Genomic DNA, 26,740 nt, shown 5'->3' with positions numbered 1-26,740 from the left:
CTACTCCCACACACACGGCGCTGAAAACATCCAATCCGCGTTCGAGCGTAGCAGCGAGTGTACGCCGATGGACCCAATTGGGTACGCATCGGTTTCTTGCCATTCCAACGTAGGGGTACTTTCGCCGACCATTCCGACGCGGATCAAACCTACAGCGAATGAAATCCAAATCCCCATGTATTCAGAAGGGCTGCAAAAGGTCGTAAGTACCGTCGCTGTTGCGCACTGATTGCAAGAAGGACTGCGGATCATCGAGAGGATGTTGCCCGAGGCACAAAGGACTGTTAATTCAGAAATGTAGCAGAGAAAATTCTAGCTCAAAGTTTTGTTAGAAAAATTCTGGTTATTAGCTGTTATTAAACAGGACGTCTCACAAGATGAATACACAGTCATGTATGAAAATGTCTTCAGAGGAGACACGGAGTATCGGCATGATACTTTTTAAGTAGATGTTTGGTTGACAAACGATTGAAGGGAAAGTGCTGCAATTGGAGATGCCTTTCTTTATTCAAGCTGTACTCTGCTGGTACAGATTTAAACAAGAAAGCGATAAAAATTGGACTGGCAAACAAAACCTTTTTTTTCCCTCTGTACCGTGCTCTATGTTCGATATAACGTATACGAATGTATTTACTGGTCATACAATTGTACCACATTGTTCTTGTTTACGGAAAGATACGAGATACACCATAGGTCCTGGGCATCATGTTATGCCCTACGGAAATCAGCTTTAACTTACTAATATCGATTGCGCCTACATCGGAGCCATTCAAAGGTGATAGGTAGACGATTGAATCTCTCGCAGATCGGAGGAAAAACTCAACGCGTTCGTCCCCGGTATTCGTCCGCACGGCGGTAGTCCAGCCTTCCGTCCAACCATCTCCTCTAGTCGACGTGTGTACGGAGCATACTGAATTTATGTGAACAAAAATAACAGATCATGACGTAGCGTTTCATGCAGTATTATTAGTTAACAAAAAAACTTACAGATGTATATCTTTGCTGACATTATACTATTCCGTAATATATATCTGTATTCACCACTCATGGAATGGATTAAAGAAACTGTATGTGATGATGTTAACAATATATTATGAAACATCATAATTGTAAACAGTTAACACCTGTATTAGAAGCAAGTTGATACACTTCTATTACTACTTCTACTACTACTACTACTATAAATACAATGTACTACTACTACTATACTATAAACTAATTCGAGGCCCCTATTGGCTGTAGCCTATCAATACCATCTCGGCTTCCATAAACGAAGTTGCATCCCCAAATTTGTCCGTCTAGCATGTCTGTCGTTACTTTAATACGTGAAAAATAGATACAATGTAATGACTCACAGCATTCGTGACGAACTTCCAAATAATTGTGCGTGGCCTGGCATGGCGGCTCAAAGTTGTCGCTGGATATCAACATGGAGCAAGCCGGTCGTCCTTCGCAAGTTGCCTTCACGACCAACAACGTGTTCGAAGCCTGACATTCGGTGCCGGAAACTTCAGGCTCGCCACACTCCTTCGCTCCTGAGGGTCTTGCGTAGCTTGCCTCCACAATGTGGATAGCGGCTGTTCCGCAGTCGAGTTCGAGGGTGTGCTGTTCGCAAGCCACGGTTTTAAAAATCTCTGTGACCAATACATGCAGGTCAATTGAGGCGTTGAGACAGAGACATCAATATGGGAGGCAAAAGAAGACAAGACAAGCACGAATTCAATCAACAGCTGTCCATTATCAAACAACTATCTGCCATCTAGCCCAGCCAGCATCAAGAAAGACGCAACGCACACTACTTGCCAAGCACCCACTCTCACCATTACGCGCTCACACTAACATGAAAATGTTTTATTAATCAAATGACTTACACTGCTTTAACCCATCCACTTCCTCATGATGATGTACAATGTCATTAATACTCTACTATGATATGCATATTGGGATCATATAAAGCATGAAGACAACTGGCGACAATCGCTCCACCTTTGCAGGGATACATTCCCCGACCTCGGATTTTATGTGTAAAATCTATTATCCACACATCAGGGAACAATGTAAAAACACCTCATAATAAGATATTGCTATACTATATATTTGTCTTGACTCGCATTACAGAATTCACCGTCGTAGACACATCCGAATAATTGAGTATAAGCCTCACATTGTTTACCCCTTTGCTGCAAACGTTGAACACAAAGATCAAGAGAGGTGGTCGCGCAGTCCTTTCATATGGGGCGCCAAGTGTCGCATGGTCCCTCTCGTTACAAAATCGGTCATTTCGTTAAAGAAAATTGGTACAGTGTAATTTCGTCGACGAAATGACTGATTTCATAACGAAAGGACCATGCGACACTTGTCGCCCCATACTCTCATGCTTTCGTCACAAGATGTGAAATGATCGCAAGCCTCTGCTTGATAGCGAAAACTAATAAAGACCACAAACATAAACCCAAGGAGTGGAGTCATTCACCTCTTTTTTCACAATGCTTGCCTGCGAACCATTGCAGACACGTGCAGTTGTACCCGTCCGTGCCGTCCACACAACGGCCTTTGTTAAGACAAGGTTCACTGTGGCATTCGTCAATATCTGGCAAAGAGAAATAGTCGTTGATAGCAATATTGTCACCAACTGGTCCTACAAGGCGACACTGTACAAATTTATCTTAAACAAGGGTGATACATGATCATTATCTTATGTACAATTTAGCTTATTGTGCGACAGCATTATCCAGTACTGCTGATCAATTCTCGGGAAAAAAAGTTAAACATAAATGAAGTAAACACGAGGAAGGGCGATAAATGAACTCCTTCCCTCCTCATTAATCATTGGTCATTGTTTCCTTGCTTTGTTTTGCCTACCATTGTTTATTATATTTTTCTTCCTTCATGTCATGTCATTACTCATATTCTGGGAGTCAAATGTATAATTACTGGAGTTTATTGCAGTGCTATCACTTAAATTAAGCTGTCAATAGTGTTTATAGATAATCATGCGATATGAATTTAACCCGCCCTATCAATACCAAAACAAACGTAAAGGGATAATATATTGTTGGTTGAGATGAGGATCCAACTTTTCAACTTTCTGTGAATACATGTACTTAGAAACCACTTAATGAATTTTTACAGAGCATACAATTCTAAGAGGACTTCCAAGTTTACTTGATGAAAATTGGTTTCTGCATGGCTTCGATATCCAAAAACAAGGTAAAACAAAATGACCCTAATAAAATATTGGTTCTATCTGTTATTAGGATCATTTTGTTTCGGAAATCTCAGCAATTTCAAAACAACATTTCATCAATTAAACTTTGAAATCCTCTTATATCTATATGCTCTTTCATATTTCATAAAGGTTTCTTCTTATCCCAAATAATCATCATCAAAAATTGTTGGAAACATGAAGCCCCATCAAAACAAAAACTGTACCATCCCTTTAAGGTGCCGTCTTGAGCGAAGAAATGGGGAGAGCGAAGAGAGAGCGTGCAGTGGCTTTGGGAGAGGCGGGGCAGGATGATGATGGTGATGATGATGATGACGAAGAGAAGAGGAGGAGGAGGAAGGAGGAGAGAGTGAGAGATGGAGGGTGCATACCTATTTCACAGTGGGCGCCGGTAAACCCGGGCAGGCAATAACACGTGTTGTTCTCAACTCCGTACTCACAGGTTCCTCCATTAAGACAAGGTGTACGTGGACACTCTGAAATGTCTTTGGACAGCCAGAAAGAATACATACAGTAGATTCCCGTTATAACGAAGTCCTCGGGACCGGCAGTTTTCTTTTGATACAGTGTACTAGTATATCGAAATTTGTTACAACCGAACAAACAAACAGTAAAAATACATAGAGTGATGGATAATGTGGCGACCTGAATTTTTACATCGTTGTAACCGGAATTTCGTTATAACCGTGCATCGTTATAACGGGTGTGCACTGTATTATGTTTATCTTCAATTTCATTCACGCAACGAATCAAACAAAATACAATGGATTAAATGGAATAAACTGATTATTACTTAATTGAATAAAACTAGCCTGTTATGTGACTTACAGTATTTATTTACTGGTATCCCTCACTGAATGAACATTTAGTAGGCCTATACACCTGAATAAATTTGATAATAAATCTTTCACAAAGTACATGTACTAGTAATAAGTTTGAGCAATATCCAAGGAGTACAAATTTATGTCAAACAAACGTGCACATGATATAGAGGGACGAGGACAATGGATAAAATGATTCATTATCTGACCGCCAACTGCTAGATAGATAAACCCTCTGCGTGTCCCATTCATCTCCTGTCCGTATTTATGTGTTTGACATTTGTGCACGTTTGACTCAATGACACAAAAAGGGTATAATGGTCTTCAATACATCATTGAAGAAAATGAATGATAGTCGCAATTACTTTTCCTCGTTTGTAATTTTGCCATCCTGTGAATGGTGATGCATATATTGATAAAACGTGTTAGCGCATCGGAATGAAATGAAAACCCTTCGTTCCCTGTTGTATGTTTTTATTACCATATAAAAAGAAATAATCAGTCTCAAATAAAAGTGAAACAAAATGTTTTGCAATGAAAAAAAAAAATGTATAAAAAGAATATGGCCGACACCCCGTTATCAGAAGGGACAGGTTTTTCCTTTCCTTTTCTTCTTCTTTATACTTCTTCATCTTTTCCTTCTTCTCTTCTTCTCGTTTAGTTCATGCGATTCACTTTCTGATTTATGCACTCCGTTGGGAAGAAAAGATGAAAGTCGCATTGTGGTCTTTGGATCAAATTTCATATATGTAAACTTCACTCCTTTCTCTCCCTATCCCCCCCCCCCTCTCTCTCCATATATATATATATATATTGTAACGAAATTCGGTGGAACCGATTCGATTTAACCGTTCGATTATAATTTGTCATAATCGATTGTGCCGGTAGTATAGAAATGGGCGCATTATCGGAATGTTGGACAAACATTTTAATGTGGTAGTGCATTATTATGAGTTTTAACATTAATTATTAAATATGTGGTTACTTGTTTGTCATGGACAAGTTTGGATTATTTTAATACCAACTCCGGTTTAGACCGATGATACATGCCGAATTATAGTAACCATGTACAAGAGATACTGCAAAAATGTAGAATCGTTGTACGAATTTGATAACCACGCCAACATGGTAAATGATTTAAACGATTAATGCGGGTATTTCCTTCGCCGCGCACGGCCGTGCGGGATTGCCTCCTTATTCCGCGATAGGAGGAAAGGCATATAAATTGGCCGTTGTGTGACATAGTCCGCAACAAGTAGCCCGTGGTACTACCACAAGACAACAGTTTGTAGAGTGGTGGTGCATGTTCCTGAATTGGATCGCCGTTCCTGAGAAGACCAACTAGCAAGTCATTGGATTTCGGGTACAATCGTAATGTGACTTGTCGCATAGTCCGTGCCCAATCCAAGTCCCAGTCGTCGTCATTGGATTTCGGGTATAATGGTAATGTGACTTGTCGCATAGTCCGTGCCCAATCCAAGTTCCAGTCGTCGCCTGAGGAAGTTGGTAACGGTGCGATGTAGCACTTTACCCCGTGCCATCAACGATACCTGTGCCACCATATGGTTGTGAAAGGTGTTCCACGTTAGCGTGACTGAGTTAGTAACAAAACTTCGTAGCAGAACTTGGTAGCAAGAGTTGGTAACAAAAGTTGGTAACAAAACTTGGTAGCAGAACTTGGTAGCAAGAGTTGGTAGTAAAAGTTGGTAACAAAATAAGTGTACCAATTTAACATTCTCTACCAGTGACGCTTGGTAGTGACAAACTTTAAGTGATGCTGAACTTGGTATGTGTGCCGCTTGTGTTGGTGAGCTGCTTCTGACACAACGTAATACATGGTAGTTGTGTACAGACTAGTAGTTTTAATAATTTAAAGGGATCGTTGTAAACTGCAACAAAACGAACCCCGCCTACTCGGCCATCCTGACACGGCTCGCAGAGACATTTGTACAAACAGTCAAATACACTCTTTTAATTCACGACGAGAAGGCGAGTTCGTCACAATATATATACATGTATATATATATATATATATATATATCCCTATCTCTTATCTGTTTTCCGTTGGAGTATCATGATGTTTTGCAGACTGAATCAAGAACAAAAAGAAGGAAAGAATGAAACAGTCGACGCGAACATACATGGCTTAATAGATGACAATTTCTATACCTGGTTTTATGCATGCCCAAAATTCCTGCGACTTGGGGACATACGGAGACGAAAAGACAGACAGAGACGGCGGAGGGGCGACCTGACGTAGAAATAGTTGGACTTCGGACTTTGTCGTCTCGTCCCACGCTGATCCACACACGACATCAGCTTCACCGGCAAGAACGGCTGGTAGAAAGGTCGCGCTACCTGTAACATTAAAATTATTGTTTCGCAATAAGACTGTCATTTGTGTGTGAGACGTTCAAGTAATAAGAGTGTTGCTATAAGCTCCTCCATTTCTCTCTCAAAATTTCATTTCTTATTATTTACCTTTCTCTCTGTGTCTCTATGTGTTGTATTTTATTTCTTGTACATGTATTGTAATCCAATGTTTATTTATTTTTTTTGTCTCACCTCGTTCTTTGCTTCTTAGTGGGAATTTCGAAATTAATAAAATGAAATGAAATGAAATAAAATGCGATGATGAGAATTTGGTTTGGATTAACGTACGAGAGAAAATTATGTGAAAGCATCTTGCTCTAATGCTGTGAAATTGTATGAAGCGTGTAAAAGATTCCACTAGAATCCTGCTCACTGTGCGATTTCAATGAAATTATTGTCTTGTTTGATGATGACTGTATTTAGCTATACTAATATGAAAAAAAAAAATCTACAATGTGCCCCTTTAATGGTCAGCCAAACTACGGGATTTGTATGTGACAAATACTGACGTACGCACTCCACAAATTGATATGTGGAGTAGTATTAGGGGGATTGTTATCATAAACACAGTCATGACAAGATTAACAATGACAACGATAACAAAAATTTTCAAATTCGTATCAATTAAATAATGGTCAGAACAAAAACACTCATACTTTTGTGACATTTTGCTTCGTAAAGTACCAGTCAGATAGCAGAAATTCGCATCGTTGCTTTCTCACTTTTTAGACACCTTGGTACTATAAACATTACAAGATCAAATGCAATTTTGGAGTTAATTGTTGAAATTTGAATAGCTTAACTTACTAGCGAGTAGCAGGGTACAGATCATCCGTACTTGTTGGGCCATTGCAACCGATGTCCAGTCTCAGTTTCGCTTCAGAAGACCTACCGTTCATGAAGTGAATTGAATTGTCATCTCATGATTATGCAAACTTTATAAATTACAATCTGTGTCATAAGTTGAGGAGAAAAGTATAGACGGTGGAGCCATCGACTGCTTTATAATGGACGAGGTCGTGTTGACAGCAGCAACAAACGTTAAAAAGAGCAACATTTATTTTTTGACATTTCTTTCCAAGCTATAAGTGCATAGTAGTACGAACATGACGCATAAATAGCAGTTCCCCCTACTAAAGAATAAGTAGCCAAGCTGCCTCAAAGCGAGGAATACCACTGAATATCAATATATACAAAATCAAATAAAGGTAATGAAAATCCTTCCCTAGTGTCAGAGAGGATGACACATGAAAATATAAATGTAATCGCTATTTCATGATTTAGTATATTGCTGAGGGAGAAATTCTAATTTGCGAAATGTTGCTATATGAAGTAAAAAGTACGTTAAGTCTTGATTTATTATTGCAGTTGTAAATAAACAAATAGTTTAGGAAACAAAATAAACGTTATAATCATAGTTTGTTTTAAAGAAATAAGAGCAAGGAAATTAAAACATAGAGCCAAAATCCTCAAACTTGCAAAATGATTAAAGACTAATCACTCTCGAATCAAGCATAATTGGGGGATCGTTCTTTCTCATACATGGGCCAAAAACTAAAGAATAGCCTTCCAAAATCTCTTCAACAAGCACCTTCTATTGACGCTTTTAAAAAGAATCTCAAGACCCAACTTTTCAATTTAAATTTACAATTGTTTACCTGTATGTATATACGTGTATTATTTGTCGTTCCTATATCTTCCGTGATACTCTGATGTAAGGTGATACATAATGTACTCTGATGTAGGATATTACAACGCCATGAGTATCTTTCTAGGTAGAATTAACGCTTTATAAGAGTCTCTTTATTTTATTATTATTATAAAGTTCTCTTTATACAACAATAGTTGTACTTGGGGGAAAAAGAACCCATTTCAACGCTTATATGCTCTCTCTTTTATAAAACCGCTTATTTTATTTTGAGGCAACAATCAATGTCTGTCATCTCCTGTCACCTAATTATTGTTGGGATGTAAATCCTTAAAGAAATTTTCTATGAAATAACAGGTTTTGAAAATATATCTTTACCACACGATGTTTCTCTGTATGAGCAGACAGACGGGTACCGTTATGATAGCAATGGCGGGGAATAATTAAGAACTTGAGGGCCCTCTGGTAATCTATTGGCAACACAAAAGGGTCTTCTCAGAATTTATAAGACACATTACCATGATTACCTTCATTAGGGCCTACTTAGTTAATTATCAATATTGTTGTACCTATATGATATCACATTCACTTTTTGTTTAGTTTTTTACCGTCTTTCTTTGTGATAGTTAGGACCTATGTAATGATTACTGCTTGAGAAAAAAGGATATTGTATTTTCACTCACGTTTTCCTGGTATCTTCCGGAACACTGTACACACTAGTAGTATGCAAAATAATGCAATGAGGAATGGATTGAAAGAAGCTCCCAATCAGCCGGTAATGTGTTTTGGCAGTCGCTCTTCACTCTTGTTCTACGAAATAAGTTGTGCTTTGACGAGGAGCACAGGACAGCAGAGTCTCAAGAAACACAACTAATACAGGCTGTAAAACATCGCTGAATGTTCATGGGCTCTTATGTTTTCAACATGGACGAATGATTTATTTGATTCTATAAATACGGAGGCAGTGATGAATTGGAAAACATTATTCATTGTGCACGTCGTGATGTCATTTAGATAGGTAACAAAGCACCATGAAATTTATTGACATGCCAGCTCCTTTTTCATGATATTTTTCTTTCATATTTGTACATCTGTGTCATCCGAACACAATAGTTTGTACTATATGCTCTATATAGGGTAAGGTACTCTCTGTACGTGGTATAGAAGCGTAATGCACACTCGTGATAGCTTCTACGTTGAAATAAATTGGGCTAAAAACAGCACAAGATCATACATTTGAATGTCATCCATTAGCCGTGTCCAAATACAGCATGCTGCATTGAAGATTATGACTTAAAATTCGCAATTCAGAGGGTTTGTTAATCCGAAAATGAACTGAGGTTTGCTAAGCCCTTCTAAGTGAATAAAAAAATCAGTGCTGTTATTAAAATGGGAAAATATTACGCAGTGCACACACACACACACACACACACACTTGCTCCTCAAACCTACACATCCACCGACCACCTGCTGGTTTCAGTCTTGCCGAATGAAAATCTCTAGGTCTCTCTTTAGATAGACTTGTTCCTAATTTGTTTCCTTCAGTATCAGTAACTTTTTTCGATAGACTATAACCTACATCCTCTGACCTCGATCATTATACATAATGTTATAACCTTAGCTAAAGTCTTAGGAGCGATGACCTTTTTCTCATTCATTATATACTCCCATGATTATACTCTAGAGTAAAAGCGCTACACCCATTAGCCTCAATCAAACATAATGAAACTTGTGACAACATTTGGTTTTTAATGTGTTTCCAGTAGTTCCTACTAGAATATCTTTGCAATCCGCACTATAAAGATTTAGTGATGTAAGTTCCTGATAAAAACCCAATCCATCAATCACAGCTTGCTGATAACGTTCGATGATATGGGAATAAGATGCCGCCCTCTGTTAAAAAGAGCAATGTTTACCAACTACAAACAAATTTTTCGGGAGATGATCCAGCTCCATGGCTAATATAGTTCTTTTAAGTTGCCGTTTAAGAAGTGAGTGTACCGCTGGACGGTTTACCTAAATTTGCGTCCCCTACTTCCTTTTTTTTTTGGGGGGGGGGGGGGACGGGTTCAAAGTCATAACGGTGGGCGTCCCTAAATAAAAAAGGGGAAATATCTAAATCAAAGTTTAGATACAATGTATAAAGTAAAGACTCGAGTTATTTTTCCAAAAGTCTTCTTGGTACCGAAGAATTGTCATAAGCATGAATATGATAAATATATAATATTATGGATACATAGTATATAGATAGATATAATGTACGTTCTGTGTTGTTGTTCGTTTTTCATCTGTGAAGATGGCTGGATAGCCCATATTCAGCTACACTAAGCTGGTCTTCCATGGGGTCCAGTTGGTTGTTGGGTGGGACCACTTCACCGGGTTAGACACCCTGCTCTTTGCGATGAATGAATGAAGCGGGATCTTTTACGTGCATGAGCTGTGACTCTCTCATACACGGGACCTCCATTTTATGTCCTATCCGAGGGACAGAGTGTTTTGCCTCTTGCTAGGGGGGACGGTATACGCTTACACACAACATTGCTCAGTCCAGACTCGGGTTCGAACCCGGGCCGCGTGATCGTGAGGCAGACGCGCTACCGACTGAGCCAACTCACCGCCAACTCACCGCCAAACACAACATGTGTATACATGCATGCATACATATTTAACTATTTATTCATTCATCCTTTCAACACGTTGTTTGGAATTTTTTTACAAACGATTTCAAACACGAAACCAAATTATTTATTGACAGCTTTCCTTTATTTATATCTTTAAGAAGGGATGAGGCATCGCAGTATTCCGTCAAAACAAAGAGATAAATACTCCAAATCCAAATAATGAATGACTTTCAACTTGCTTTAACGTAGATGTCACGTTTGAAGGTATAATACACATATACTTGATATAGGAAGTCATAAATGTCCAAATCAGGGCATACTGGGGCCTCTCTATATATCAGCTTGCTAAAACTGTGCACAAAAAGCATTTTTTATTGTCCGCTTTTGTTAAAAAAACGATACAAAATACAAATGTAATCATAAGTTTGCCAAACTGTATACCCGCCCCTGCCACCAACACATTATTGATTACCCTCAGGGAGAAATTTGCATTTTCACTTTGTCTGCAAGAGTGCGGCACGACCAAGGAACGGAATATCCAAACACAACATACATGACATTTATAATAGCAATCTTTCACCTTGCAGACGAATTTTGTGGCTCTTGTGTACAAACCCAATGTAGAATCTCTCGACGACTGCTGGCTTTACGCATTCCTTCTCACTTTACTACTTTGATAGTTACAGTCAAGTTCATATTCATAAGTATACTGAAGTGTTGCAATTTGCCCTTGCATATATAATCAGACCACAGAACTGTTCAAACACAGTGATTGCTTGAGTGGTGAACGAATGTTTAAGTGAATGTTTGAGTGTATAAGATGGAAATACTGGGCTGCAAGCAGCATATTCAAATTGTGGGTAGAATAAAAGGTCCCCCCTATATGATTGTAAAGATCTGCCAGTTTGTTATCAAGATGGTACACCAATTATTCTACTACTAAAAGGACCCAGATGGGGCGCCAGTGCCTCTTTTACACCAGATAATAAATGCTGGCATTTTTTTAATCACTTCCTTCAATAGTCAAGCTAACGCTTTTAATACAAAATCACTATTGTTATTGGCATACCTGACATTGAATTTAATTCATTGCACGATTGAGCAGGCCTTTGTAAATACATTGCATATTCTCAAGACTGAGGGAAGGAGATTAGGTGAGAAATTTATTTATTTTCAAGCTTTTTAAGACAAGAATAAAGAGTTTTAACAAGTTCCACATTCCGCCTGTCATCGCTAGCAATCGTTGGCGCCAAGTAACTGCTGACAAAGGAGAATCCCAGCTGCGATTCGGGATCGGCGTACGCAATTTGCCCCCCAGCTCCAGCGTGGCCAAATACAGTACAACAATCCTGAAACTTATAGAACAACAGAAAAAGATACGAAAATGAAAATATAAATGAATTATAAAGGGGACATATAATGATGATAATGATAATGTATATATGCATATATATATATATATATATATATATATAAACTTCATAAATGTATGTGCTCATATACATACAATACAAGCACGTGTATACTTGCATGAACACAATTTTTCGTCTGACTGCACGAATGTATAATGGCTGTCAACACTCTTGTCAACTTCATATTCGTCATCAAATACTAGTATATTATAACTTCAAGTTACAAAGAAATGGGGCTAGTGATTGGATGATCCTGTTGCTTTTAAGTAATTAATGTTTTAACTGACTTTAACTAAATTTTGATCGTACTAATTCCCGTTGTGCAAATTGCGTTGGGAAGAAGTCCACGTTTACATTGATTGCTTTTCCTTCAAAGCGCTATAACTGCGTGTTATGATACTTTAGCACGAATCACCAACACTTACATCGTACTTGCCAACGGCAAATCCAAGATTGAAGTTGATGTGAAACCCTAATGTGAGGTCTAAAGTTGATGTTCCACCGTTCACGAAATCGTGAATTCTCTCTGGAGAGAGCAGGGTGCGATTTGTGGCTGGATCTGTACCGCCTACTGCGAGTATTCCATAAAACTTCAAGAATGAAAAAGAACGTAAAACGTTGTTAGAAAACCCTTCACAAAGCCAAGTTTTTTTGTTTGTCCCAAGTTACAACATTCCTAAAGTGTATTCAAATTCTATATAAATTCTGTTTTGCTCACAAAAGATTGTCTTATCAACCACAAGTTTGCTAAAGGCTTGCAACAACTGATGAATGATAAGTGAATACAATTGCATCTGCCTTATTTATCTCTTAAAATGGAGGGAGCAGGTGAATAAAATGATCCGTTACTCATTACTCCAGTATAATTACGTCAGGAAACGGCTTATCAGAGGTTTCAAAGCAATTGCCGCATTAATCATATATTACAGTCGATTCTTAGGATAGAATGAGAAATATCACACTTCAGGGGTAAAGACAATGGGATATTTACGGGGGAAAAAGCGTTTTTTCACTCATATGGTAAGTTAATTCTGGACATAAAGATCTGTCCTCTAAAAGTCGATTTTGTCATGAAGACAACATGAGTTTACTGTGACTCTCTAACGGCTGAATAAGACTCTGGAATCAGATGAATCAATATAGAATCATTACGAGTTGAAGTTTCAGCAAAGATTATTTACAATATAGTTTTTAAAACGTTGACATAGCACAAATTAGCTTGCCATAGGAATTATAATCCATACTTACAAATATATATATATTAGTTCAAAGGTCAGATTCAAATTTCATTACTCTTGTACAAACCAGAGGTAATCGTATTTGAAAAAGATTAATGACATGTTACCTTCGCGAGAGATTCAGCTCGACCGAACCCAGTGCAGGAGGGAATCTCCAGGGCGCGATTTTCAGGATTGTTGAATATTTTTGCCTGTGACACATGGTAAGAAAAAACACTTTTGCCTGTGACACATGGTAAGAAAAAAACACTTTTAAAACATATAGAGTATAATATTATCATAAGTATTATGTTTTAAAAATGTTACAGTAATCGCGTCGTTGTAAAATTTTACAGTTGATGTTCAAAGAAGTTAAGTCATTGAATTGAATTGAATTGAATTGAATGTTTTATTGTCCACAAAGCGAATGTGAAAATGTGCCTTCCACCAGCGTTACATACAAGAGATACAAACAGATAGCAATTTGTTCAAAGAACAACATATGCGTGACAAATTCCTGATAATATGAAACAAAAATGTTTTGCAATATGTTGCAGAAAATGAAAATGATAACCGTTATATTCACAATACATCTTACAGTTATCTCATTTAATCCAATGGTTTGAATTAATTCCATAATCATAATAATTATCAAAAATTCAACTTTCATGGAAATCTTCCACTTTTTATCAACATCTTTATCTTCTACATCATTTTCCTTCATTTTCAACTCATAGGTATCATGATTCATTGTTATTTGTTTTAGCAAAAATATATTCAAAATCATTGAATGTTTGGAAGTCTGAGGACTTCAAGAATGATAAACAAATATATTATGGCAACTAATTTGATAGAACATACATATTTCCTTGATTATTAGATGGACGTGTATACATTTGGAAAGACGCAAAAGTGTATGGAAAGATTAATCACATCTAGAGGAAAATAATAAAATAATGTGCAGCGCAAAGGGTTTCAAAAGATAATCTTAGTTGAAAGTAGATCATGTCATAAAATGAGATGACAACAAGAGTTGCGCATTTATGATTCTTTTTCTTCATGTCTTTGATATTAATTCGAATCTCCAAGAAAGACATATAACATGGATTGAAATTTATCTTGAAAGGCTGGTCTTAGCTTATTTTGGTTCTTCTACTTTCTAAATATCATTAAGTATTTATGTATAGACTCTGCTTGGTATATTTCCATGCGCCTGTATGCTTTGATATCATATAACTGTGTTTTATCAGAACGCATTGGATTGATCTGAATTGAATTGAACTGAATCGAATTTGTATAGTTTGGGTACCGGGGGTCTCGGAGAGAGTTTTGTTTCAGGGTCGGCAGGGATGAAAGCACACAGCTGAGAGAATGTCTGCCAGCAGTGGCTACCTATGTTGCACTATAGACACAGCACATGTATGCACACACTCACACACACACACACATGCATGCATGCAAATGTACTATACATGTACAAAACTGTGAGTCAAAAAAAAAAAAATCGACTCTCGCGAAAGTCGCATTTTCTTTTTTCTTTTTCAGTCCCTAGAGCTTCGGCTCGTGCGAGGTTTGCTGTACCCAGGTATATGCAACATTTGCCATAGCCTGTAGCTTGTCACTACAATGTATTTTCATACTCATTGTTGCCTCTCTGTACTACTCCCTTTGAGGAATATTTCATTTTAATGTTGTCATGGGAACTATTATCATGTTTTCGTTGTTTGTTTTTTGTGTTTATGTTTGTGATGTAATGTATTTTTGTAAGGCAGCTCACCACAAGCTTTGCTTTTTTGAGGTTCTGCCTTCCTGTACAATAATTTCATGCATGTGATTTCCTACATGAAAAAAGGATGGAAAATAAATGTTATACAAACTTGAACTTGAACTTGAATTGGATTGATTCGCAATAACTGTAACTCAGAACGAAATAACAGATTTATTTTGTTCGGCATATTATTGTCAACAACCTAATACGTGACCTACACAATACATATTGAACACTTATTAAGTGTCAGATTGTTTTGTGCGTCATCCAAATTAATGGAGGTATTGAAATGAATATAAGGAGTTCACGTACACTGAAAACAAAATCAACACACATATAAAACACACTTACCATATAAACACGCGGGATACCGAAAGAGTGGATTATCACATTAACTCTAGTTGGCCTTTGTTTTATAGAACGGTAATGAATTCTTACCTGACCAGCTTCGCCAGTGTTTTGCAAGGCCCGCTTCAGCAAGTCACTCCTTATCGTGTGTAAGGCCATTTTTCGGGTCTTGGGACTGGCTAGCCCTGTCCACATTTGGATTAAGGGCGAAGTGTCGGAGACTCGAAGCCGAGCTGTGCGGTAATTCTCCTCGAGAGGGAGACCGATGTAGAAATCGATTCCTGTATAGTGAACGAATTCAAACAGAGGGCGTGGGGGGGGGGGGGGGTGCGGTGAGGAAGGAAGGGGAAAGGGGAAGGAGAGGACGGGAGAGATGAAGAGGAAGGGAGTTCGTATAGACAGTGAGGGGAGAGAAATATTTCAAAGCATAACGTTTATGGCTTCGCGAGTGAGCATGCACAATAATGTGAGGAAACTTTATAATACCAAGCAATCACGAACAACTAAAAAACGTCATGCATCTTTTTATCCATTTCCTCTTTTTTTTTGGGGGGGGGGGGAGGGGTCACATCGCTGGGTTGTTGAATCTTGAAATATTAGGATCGTTGCTGTTTTCCGTTTCTCATGCACCCTAAACATTCAAAGGTACTGTTTATTATTGGGAGCAGTGATTTAAAAACACTCGACTTATCAGATGCACATGTGGATATCAGTAACCTTGTATTATCACAAAATATCCTACCATATAAACATTTTGCAAGAAAGTCAAAAATATAGGGAGATATCACTATTTTTTCTCACTAAACCTTAACTGTAGATGGTTCAGTCTAGAAACAATTTTATTATAACTATTGTTCACATTATTTTTGTATATCATATTAATTAACCTTTTTTGTTACACTGGTCGTTTATATACATTTCGTAAAGCCCTGGTCACAACTCGCCGTGCGTGCTTTTAGTCCGTACGTTCTTGGCGGAGGCCACGGCATTCACGTTTGTTTGTTTTTTTTTTTCATGAGGGGTTACGTGCATCGTACGTTGTGCACGTGGTAAGTGAGTTGTACGTGCTTACAACTTACAATCTGCGTGCGATTGCCACATTCTCTTGCGGAGGCTGTAATTACACGTGCTGCTCACGTACGGTATCCCTACTCTGTCGAATGTTGTAAGTGCGTGCAAGTGCGATGATTTTTTTTCCCGTCAGATGCTAGGGGTAGGCCTAATCATAGGATCAACTTCCGAGGTTCTTCAGATGTATAATCATACGACTTCTCCATACCTGTAAATGGTAGTTTAACCTTCTGTGCGTCATATTCATTTCATCCCTATAGGTTTTTCATATTTTGTTGAAAGAAAATGAGATTGAAATAAATAAACTAACTGAAATATGTGAAATATGTGCATAATTGACTCACTGATAGAGAAAGGGTTAATAGCCTATATCAGGTATGGGACATAGGCTACATCACCTATAAAATGGCATTGTATACCTGATGTAGGCTAATAGGCTACTGTCAAAGTAATTTCTTCCTTACTTAATTTCAAAATATACACATTCTCAAGTTCAGAGAATGGTACTGACTTTATCACTGTTCTGCATATACAATGATGATCAATGCCTTTTAACCACTCTTGAGCAGCTCTTAAAATTAATGTAACATTTTTTCAAAACTCCAAAAACCTAGTCACTTCATATACTGCCGCAAAATATGATAGAAGTGTGTATATATATATATATATATATATAATATGTATATATATATATACATGTATATATATATGTATATATATATATATATGATATATATATATATATATATATATATATATATATATAATTATTATTATTATTATTATTATTATTATTATGGTCATTACTCATCGCCTACCAGGCAGAAGGGTCCTATAACATGACGTTTTGGTTTGTGACACAATTCGAAAGAGTTTTGAAAGCCCTTTCTAGTGATATAACAATCATTTTTCTTTGTATGCGATTTTTTTTCGATCCCATAATCCTTACAGGGCATTTCTGCCCGGTAGGTGAAATAGAACAGTATGAATGTATAATTGCCAACATCAGGACATCTTGGAGACGAAATGATGATACTCTTCCGTCGGCTCGGCTCGTGTACATTGCAGAAATCACTGCGCACAACTTGCGCTTTAAGTGCGGAGCAGGTGCTTATTCGGCAAGTTCGGTACGGTCTGCGTGCTCTATTGAACAGTTGAACTCAGGGAAGTGTCGAATAAGCACGGGCTGCGCACTTATTACGTGCTTAACACGTACGTGCTACGTGCGCCTTCCGTCGAGCAAGTGACGGTGGGAAAATTTTTAAAAACGCACGGAGTCAGTGCGTTGTACGCACGTTCGCTGTAGAGGGCACGTACGTTGCCCGCACTTAGGGTGAATCCGTAGCCAGAACGCAGCGAAAGTTCCTCGTGTCCTAAAAGTGCTACGGCGTGTCTGCGTGCTCCAAAATCCGTACTGAGGCGGTACTTACTACGTACGGATCCCCAAATTTTGCCCACGTGTTTCCAAGTAGACAGCACGCACTTGCAAGTACGGCGAGTTGTGCCCACGGCTCAGCTCATATTACAGAACTATCATAAAGCACTAAGTGTAATTTTTGTTTCATCTGCAAATGTTAAATAATGCCTTTAACGCGAAAATTGTTGTTATTTAGATAACAAAAAAAAAACATGTTAAATACCATTATTATTTGAAGGCCGCCGTACTAACCAAAAGGTATGGCAACCTCATCTCTAAAGAATTCTCCCATCGTCCGGTGTTTAGAATCCACTCTTCGTAGTAGCTCGTTTGTGAGAGGCCCATAGCTGAAAAGGTGGTATCCCTGCGTCTTTCCGTCCACCTCCCAAAGGGGCTCGGCTTCGGCCATCAGCTGACCAGATTTCGCCACATCGCGTAGAGTCTCCAGCGTAAAGCCAGGTGGAGCCGAAAGAACCAACCCGGCCTATCGAAAATTTGATGAAAAAGTGAATACGGAACACAATTATCGCAACTCCTTTATCAACCTGATCATTAAAAAAAGTGAAGAATATTTGATCAGCGTGTAGTGATGTTATGCTCTGCTACTTGTCATGTCAAAGCAGATTACTTTTTTTTTCTTTTTAGAAAAGGAGTACATCTAAGGAAATATTTCCTCATAAACTAACTGGTACACGAAGTAGTAACTCAGTATGTTATATGGTATAGCTGACTTCAGAACCAATCTTGACAACGACTTGTAATAGCCAGCGAACAGTATCAACTTGGCACACTGTGTCATGTTTAATATTTCCCTTTGCATGCCACATTACTGTACTGTTAATTGGTACGTGTTTGAAATTTGTGCACATGAAATTCATTGGCACAGGAAGGATTAAAGAGAGAAGACCGACCTTATGGCCGAGTAAGTGCCGAACTGTTATATTCTCCTTTCCCTTCTGTGCAAACTCCGGCCAGTAGGTGGCTACCGTTTGGTCGTAGTCCAACAGGCCCCGGTCGACAAGAATGGCCAAACAAACAGCGGCGACTCCTATGTTTGAATAATAAAAAAAAGGAAAATCCGCTGAAGCATTTTCGTTTGTTTTATGACGCAGTTATACTCTTTCGTCGGGGTTGTTTTATTTTGCTTCGTTTTTTCCTGGATAAAACAGGATCACACACAACGACTTCAGATGGTCGTACTTGTCGTAGTGAATTACTTGATGCATTTGTGCGAGGTAAATGTACGTATCATACAGCAAGCAAACAATAACTTGATAAAGTAAAACACTTGATAAAGTAATACACACATGTAGATTACAAAGTGTATTTATGTGACTGTACACTAACTTTTATCATAATATTATGGAGTGTAATAGGTCAGAGGGAAAAAAAATACCCGCAGGCCTGCCAAACATCGTAGTTATGGTATAAGGTTTAAGTCATCACAGTATAGTAACCTTACATAACTCGTATCAAGACCCAATTCCTGCTACATAGCTAAATTAATATATGAATGTTTAAACGGGTGCTCTGCACAGGGAATGACCATGCACTCTTTCATTTCGTCCAAGCTACCAGGGTGATCGTTTCGTCACACCTGCGTGCAGGAAAGCGCACCTTTTGTGGAGGAAAATGTCATGGTAACCGTATCCTGCTTCCATTTCTGCTGGCTCTCAACGTCCGCATAGCCGCCCCAGATGTCCACCACCTTTTCCCCGCGATAGTACGCAGCGAAAGCCGAGCCATCTGTTCGTGAGTCCAGGCCGTTCTCAAAATTAGCCCTGTTCAAACGATCATTATAAAAATAAGGCTCTAAATCAACCATAATCAATTAAATCCACAAGCTTCGCGTATATCTAAAACTAATGAAACGATTTCAAGAAAGGTAGCCAGGAATAAAACGACAGCTAAGCTCCGTGGTATGAGTAGCGAGTTCGATCAACCTGTAGACTGTGTACATCACAATAACGTAGGCCTTAACAGGCTTGCACATGACTCCATGGTTGAAACTATCGTTTCTATTTTTCTAGTTCTTCAAACCGCATGCTTCCACAACTTTGACAATGAACAATTCTTAAGTAAGAAGAATCAGACAGTGGTAATAATTGTAACACTATATGCGTTCTACTGATGAAAGTCTGCATTTTGATGGACACCAATTCAATAATAAACACGGTAAACGACCTACGAGCTCGTTTATTCTGAACTGCTGGGGTGTTTCCCAAAGAATTAAGATCGATCATAAAAGTTAAGATCAACTTAAGTCATGGTCATGCCACTGGTTTCCCTGTTCAATTTTATCAGCCTTTCAGGATCTACTATGAATTGTTATCAAAATTTACAGTAAAATTTCTTTGTTGCTTAGGCCTAATAGTATCTTATTTTGTACATTCAATAGCTGCATTCTTTGCAATTTTGTTTCCAAAATATTCATTTTCATTGGGTAGTAAGACTGATACCACTGAAGATACGCACATCATACCACGGTTTTGTAGTTGGATCTTAACTCTTAAGAGTTACTTCAATTCTTTGTGAAACTCCCCTGGCCCCTGGAAATAGAAAATACGACTGTTGAAAAGATCAACTCAATACCTTTGTAACTAGATCACGTACAGTCAGACAGTGATGGCCTACTAGAGGACCTATAAATAGCAGATATCTATGCGCAATGACAATGTGCATCCAGTCATGTCATCAGGCGCACTCGTCTTTGTAAACAGACTCCGAATAGATCCCCAGGAATGATACCGTATATATACTGAATTCTAAGCTAGAATGATGTGGAATGATAATGGCTATATAATTCACCATCGGATCTACATGACACAACGATAAGCTGCGTCCACTCTGCACCCATTTACAGCAAGTTTTACTACGTCTGTACATCTCCTAGTAATTTAATAGCCTATACCAACATACCGATTAGAACTGACACTCTTGAATACTTTGTCGTATTAACGGAAAGGTTACATATACTGGAGAAAAATCAGCAAACAGTAAAAACTTTGACTTTAGAAAATGTCAATTCTATGGTAAAAAAGAAAGAACTGCTGACTGTGGTTGACAAAAGTAAATTTCCTATTAACTCTGAAACTTGAACATGTAGGTCGTACTATAGCAGGCATACAAGGAACACTACAGAAGGCAGTTTCGTGCAAATGAATGAAGCGTGTACAGTCACATTTTCATGGTTAGATTAATTATTGAAGGGGTGAAGTACACACGCGTAATACAGTGCGTGCATTGTAAACCATCAGAGCGGAGCATAAAACTGTAACAGTGCACAGAGAATACAGCACCGAACCTGAACGTTCTGGCGACTTCCTCAAAGCCAGGGGCCACGAACCCGTCTGTAACAATTGGCGGCTGCGTTCTCCAGAGGACTGGAAGGTACGTGATGCACAAGGCCACCATCAGCACGAGGAACGCGTCGGCGAACTTCGACATGTTCTGCTCATTACAGCGGTTGCTTGAAGTCAACGTTCATATCCCCATGCGTTTGAGACCCTCGTATTCGTAAGAAGTAGGCTCACCTCTATGATAGTGCACGCACCGTAAATTATGAACTAAACTATACAGGACGCTGTTCATTGTAGGCCACACTTTAAATAGCTTTATTATGCCTATACAAGCCGTAAAGAAGATTTAGGGTAACCGGGTATCAGTTCCCAGAACCCGAGGTTGATTACAGCACAGACTTTGAAGCCTATATGCAAATGTTTGTTTAATTCCACAATCAAGACGTCACAAAGACAATTACCTGTGAAGTGTTGAGATATAGGACATATCAAAGGATCGACTTGACTCTAACTAATCTGACCAATGTGTAGGTATATCTATTGATAATCAATAAGCGTTGAGAGATGCCTGCATATTCAGGGCCTACCACCGTTTAGCTCCCTGCATGATTTTGTACTTGCCTGCCTATTACTATATTCGCTGGTGGTTTTTTGTTTGTTTGTTTGTTTTTTCATGCCCACATCAATGCGAGTCGATCTTCCTGGAGTGTGGGCCTATCTGTATTCTGTCAGCCCTGCCAAATATAAATTATGATCAACTAGTAGAATGAGGAGTAATACAGGCCTAAAATATAATTATATATGTATGTATATGGATATATTATGTATTATATAATAGCAATAATAATGTCACAATAGAGGAATGCATTAAATGCCAATTGCCCTGATTTCAAATAACGATGATAGAAGCGTCATAATGGCAACGAAGTGCAACAATCTGTCATTTCATTGTGCTTGTACGCATTTTATAGAGAGAAGAGAAGAGAGAGCAAAAAGTAAGAAGGGAGGGAATAATTAGAGAAGAAAGAAGAGAACAAGAAAAAAAAAAGAAAAAAAGGGGAGAGGAAAATGCAATTACATGTGGTGCATTTACTAGTAAAACATCAAGACTGCCGCCACGCAGCAAGGCGTAAGTTGTCCAGTACCAGTAAAATAAATTTGAAGACCTCTACAAGGGTGAAATTATAAGTAGCAGAATAGCAACTGTCATTAATCATCGGAAGAAAGTGTATGGGCTGAGCCAGGAATGATTTTTGTTCATGCCTGTTTCAAAACTGCGGCTCCGAACAATGGATCACAGTTCTGCCCACTTCCTGTCTTCAGCTGATTTGTAACCCCCGCCAAAGATGTAGACTTTCAAGTCTTTCATCGAATGGCGGGGGTCACTGAAGTGTTTCGCTACTGGAGTGTCCTTTCGCTTCTTCAGGATTGAGCTCTTGTGATTATTAAACCTCATACGGAACTTCGTGCTAGTCTCACTTATATGACACCCTGGGCATTTAGTGCACATGATACAGTAAAGCACATTGCTAGAGTCGCATGTGTGTTCCGGTGGTTTGATACTGAGTGACGGAGAGATTTGTACCACTGTTTCTGTCACCAGGTGGTTACAAATCTGACACCGTGGTTTGCCGCACCTCTTGTTACCTTTTGGGGTTGCAGGTTTTGGTATCTCACTCCGCACCAGAAGTGATCTCAAGTTGGGCGGTTGTCTTGGGAATGTAGAGGGGGTTCCCCAATGTAGAAAGATTGTGATCAAGTTGAATTTTGCCCACTCTCTCTCTTGGCAGTGGAGACAAACTTTTTGACCTGTGGGTGGAATGTGGTAACAAGAGGGATGCGATCGTTCCTCTCATCTTTAGGTTTAGTGACTCTTTCTAGGGCATTGTTTATGAGGCGAACCGGATAATCTCTTCTGACGAAATGCTTTCCCTCAAAAGAGTCAGCGAAAAACGCAGAGATTACCTCCTAGACACTAAACGTAAACCTAGAGATGAGAGGAAATCCCGCATGCCTGCGCAGACGATGGAAAACTCCAGGGGGGCATTTCATCATAATCTTTCTATCAGATTTTTTTTTTCTGACGACTTAATTTGCTCTCAGCCAATCAGATGCAAGGATTTCAGATGCATAAAGCTTTTTGTTAGGAGAAAAAAAAAAAGGTATCTGAGAAAACGCCCAGACAAAATATGTGACACCACACGGCCATGGCCGTATGTAGGCCTACCCACTGTATAACGTTGTTGATTGTGTCTTATCTGCGTTCAGGCTGTCTCCAATATAAGTTAAAGCGGATAGCTAGTAAATGACCAGTGGGAATCAGTGGGAACGCTGGAGGATGATTGTTCCAATCCTTGTTGGATTCATTTAAGAGTATATAGAGCGTATACCTTACCCCCAAAATAGGCGTGCTACAGCCTTTATTCTCTCTTGCACTGTCACCTGCACACACGACGCACTGTCACTCGCACACACCTACACTTTTATTGTCTACTATACCATGCAGCAGTCAATGGTGCTGCGTGCTGTTTTTTTTTTCTTGTTCTAAAGCGCCAAGTCACTATTTTTCTTTTCTGTTTTTTTTTCTGTAGCAAAATGTGTTTTGTGTATTAAGATTAAGAGTTTTATGAGTACATATATAATTGGTGTTGTATTACATTGGTATCACATATTCAGATAGGGCCTCATCCACGTCAAGCTCTGCTTATGATGACGGTCCCCTGTATTGATTTCTCCTTTGTTATTAGATACAGTAAGCCTTAATATGTTATTTTGATTCATAATTATGCCACTTCAGACTGAATGTTGTTACGCAAATGATTTTTTTTTTTGTATTGATTTGTATGTATTTGTATCATTTTGTTTTCATTTGCAATTGTATTCGGAGAAAGAAAATGCAGAAATAAACCAAACAAACAAACAAAACAAACAAGTACATTATATATCTATTGTTTTGTGAAAATTATTTGCTTCAGAACGGTCTCATATTCAAGTAATGTGCAGTTTAATGTTTCCAGGTTACCATGCCTGTACAGTGACGGAGCACTAAACTACAACGTTACAGGTGAAGATCCACTGGTGAAGATCCACTTTCCCATTCATTTTATGATCCCAAACTTAAGAATAATGTAGAAGAATAGCTCTTTCAGCAAATATGGAATACTCAAAATTGACTCGATTGACCCATTTCACCATTCCTGAGTCCTCACGTAAAATCAAGGGGTACGACATTTTGTTTGTTTTGTGATGCACGGTCACATTATACATTGTATGAAAAGAGAATATTTTCTAAATTCATATTCAAATGTAGTAAATGCAGCTAGAGATGGTATAGCTTCGGTTGAGACGGGTCTTCAAATTTTCAACTTTTTTATGATAATTCAAATTTATGAAATTCTTCTTTCGAGATGTTTGCATTTGCAACTGATTGACAAATTGTCCTGCATCGACGTAAATAAGTACTGAATTGATCAGTGTTTTAGTAGTAGCCATGAAAAAACAAAACAAAAATTAAATTAGAACCAACACTTGCTGTCGGGCGGAAGCTCGGTGGTCTATTGGAGATGACGCCTATCCGGAGATCAGGAGGTTCGATCCTGCTCGAGTATGTACGCCCATGATCTTATTTTTTTTTTTTTTATCATGGCTACTGTCTTTGGTTTTATTTCTGCCTTTATTCCAAATCACACATAACAAAAGAATACATACATTTAGAAACTCCAAATCACACATAACAAAAGAATACATACATTTAGAATTTAACATTACACGACGTATAAGTCAGTATACTGTCTTACAAATTAATTCAAAGTACATGCATACACTGTGAATATGACAGTATTAAAATGTATGAGACGTATAGCATAATATCACTTATAAAAAAAAATGTTCAGAAGGGAATCACGGAATTAACAGTTGTAAATGATGTAAATACCTACAGAAGCACTCTGAGAGCGCAGACCTCCGCCAAGCATGCAGCTCATTTCCACCACTGCTCTTGTTCTTCCATAGAGATATCAGTGATTTCCACTCATTCGTACTTAGGCACCATGCTGAAAGTGTTTATAGTGTGCTGAAAGTCGCCCGATTTCCCAATATAGAAGCCTTTGTTACGTCATAAACCCTCAGCTGCACGGCGTAGCAGAAACCAAAGAGCACGCACTTTAGTGCGCGCATGCAAACCTCAAATACGCGCAGCCTAAACTCCCAAGTTCATTGACCCTACCTGCCAAAATATCAAAAATCCTTCATAAATTCCCCAAGAATCCTCGGATCACCACCAAAAGTTAATCGTTTGGTACTTGTGTCATTCTCAACCTTTCCTGCAAGTTTCATCCCAATCCGTTAACTACTTTTTGCGTTATTTTGCACACGGACAAACTAACTAACCAACTAACGAACGAACGAACGAACGGACACACAAACCAACGGTAACGAAAACATAACCTCCTCCCTTCGGCGGAGGTAATAGCCGGGTTCACACGTACACCAATTAGCGGGATACAAATCTCGAGATTTGCATCGCGATCGTCATCCCGAGTTTTTTGCACGTGTGGACAGAAAAAACCCGAAAATTAGCGGGATAAGCATCGCGATGCTAATCCCAAGAAATCTTGCGCTGGTTCGCCAATTAGCGGGATAATTGGCCCTACGCTGGTACGTGTGAACGGTCGGGATTAGAATCTCGAGTTTTTACATCCCATCATGCAATGCGCACATCACAACAGCGAAGCCTCTGCGAAGAGGTCCTTCACCTCTTTGGAGCACAATAACAACAGCGCGCGAACCACACCACTGACGCGTAAAAGACAATGGACAAAGGTAAGTGCGCGCAGGCAGTGATAGAGAAGGGCGCTGTGTGACCCAGTTTGCCGGCTTTGCTGTTATCTCTATCGGCAATTAGCGGGATAATTCGGTACGTGTGGACGCTCGCCAAATTAGCGGGATACCGATCGCGATCGCTATCTCGCTAATTTGGTACGTGTGGACGCTCGCAAAAAAACTCGGGATGAGCATCGCGATCGTCATCCCGCTAATTTGCACGTGTGAACCCGGCTATTAGCCGGGTTCACACGTACACCAATTAGCGGGATACAAATCTCGAGATTTGCATCGCGATCGTCATCCCGAGTTTTTTGCACGTGTGGACAGAAAAAACCCGAAAATTAGCGGGATAAGCATCGCGATGCTAATCCCAAGAAATCTTGCGCTGGTTCATCAATTAGCGGGATAATTGGCCCCGCGCTGGTACGTGTGAACGGTCGGGATTAGAATCTCGAGTTTTTACATCCCATCATGCAATGCGCACATCACAACAGCGAAGCCTCTGCGAAGAGGTCCTTCACCTCTTTGGAGCACAATAACAACAGCGCGCGAACCACACCACTGACGCGTAAAAGACAATGGACAAAGGCAAGTGCGCGCAGGCAGTGATAGAGAAGGGCGCTGCGTGACCCAGTTTGCAGGCTTTGCTGTTATCTCTATCGGCAATTAGCGGGATAATTCGGTACGTGTGGACG

General features: G+C 39.0%; 1 protein-coding gene across 1 annotated transcript; it reads right to left on the bottom strand.

Annotated features, from left to right (window-relative positions):
- Positions 1–21,369, bottom strand: LOC139745369 (beta-lactamase domain-containing protein 2-like). The gene is made up of 10 exons (XM_071655763.1): positions 21,227–21,369; positions 19,540–19,703; positions 18,834–18,970; positions 18,175–18,406; positions 15,525–15,715; positions 13,447–13,530; positions 12,527–12,691; positions 11,907–12,044; positions 1,356–1,605; positions 1–149 (listed from the first exon to the last, which is right to left on the bottom strand). Exons 1-10 carry the CDS (start codon positions 21,367–21,369, stop codon positions 1–3), a joined length of 1,653 nt encoding a protein of 550 aa, XP_071511864.1.
- Positions 21,370–26,740: the final 5,371 nt, after the last annotated feature.

This window comes from Diadema antillarum, unplaced genomic scaffold (assembly GCF_040938485.1).
Source record: "Diadema antillarum isolate AM-2024a unplaced genomic scaffold, OU_Dant_1.0 seq00001259_RagTag, whole genome shotgun sequence".
NCBI lineage: Eukaryota > Metazoa > Echinodermata > Echinoidea > Diadematoida > Diadematidae > Diadema > Diadema antillarum.
This window is presented reverse-complemented; position numbering and strand designations above follow the sequence as displayed.

Excerpts from the sequence above, each read along its gene's own strand:
- LOC139745369 (XM_071655763.1), bottom strand. The coding sequence starts at position 21,369 with ATGTCGAAGTTCGCCGACGCGTTCCTCGTGCTGATGGTGGCCTTGTGC. Across the intron at positions 18,407-18,833 it reads GGCACTTACTCGGCCATAAG|GCCGGGTTGGTTCTTTCGGC; the intron begins GTCGGTCTTCTC and ends AATTTTCGATAG. Across the intron at positions 1,606-11,906 it reads CTAGCGATGACAGGCGGAAT|CACACCCTCGAACTCGACTG; the intron begins GTGGAACTTGTT and ends GCTTGCGAACAG.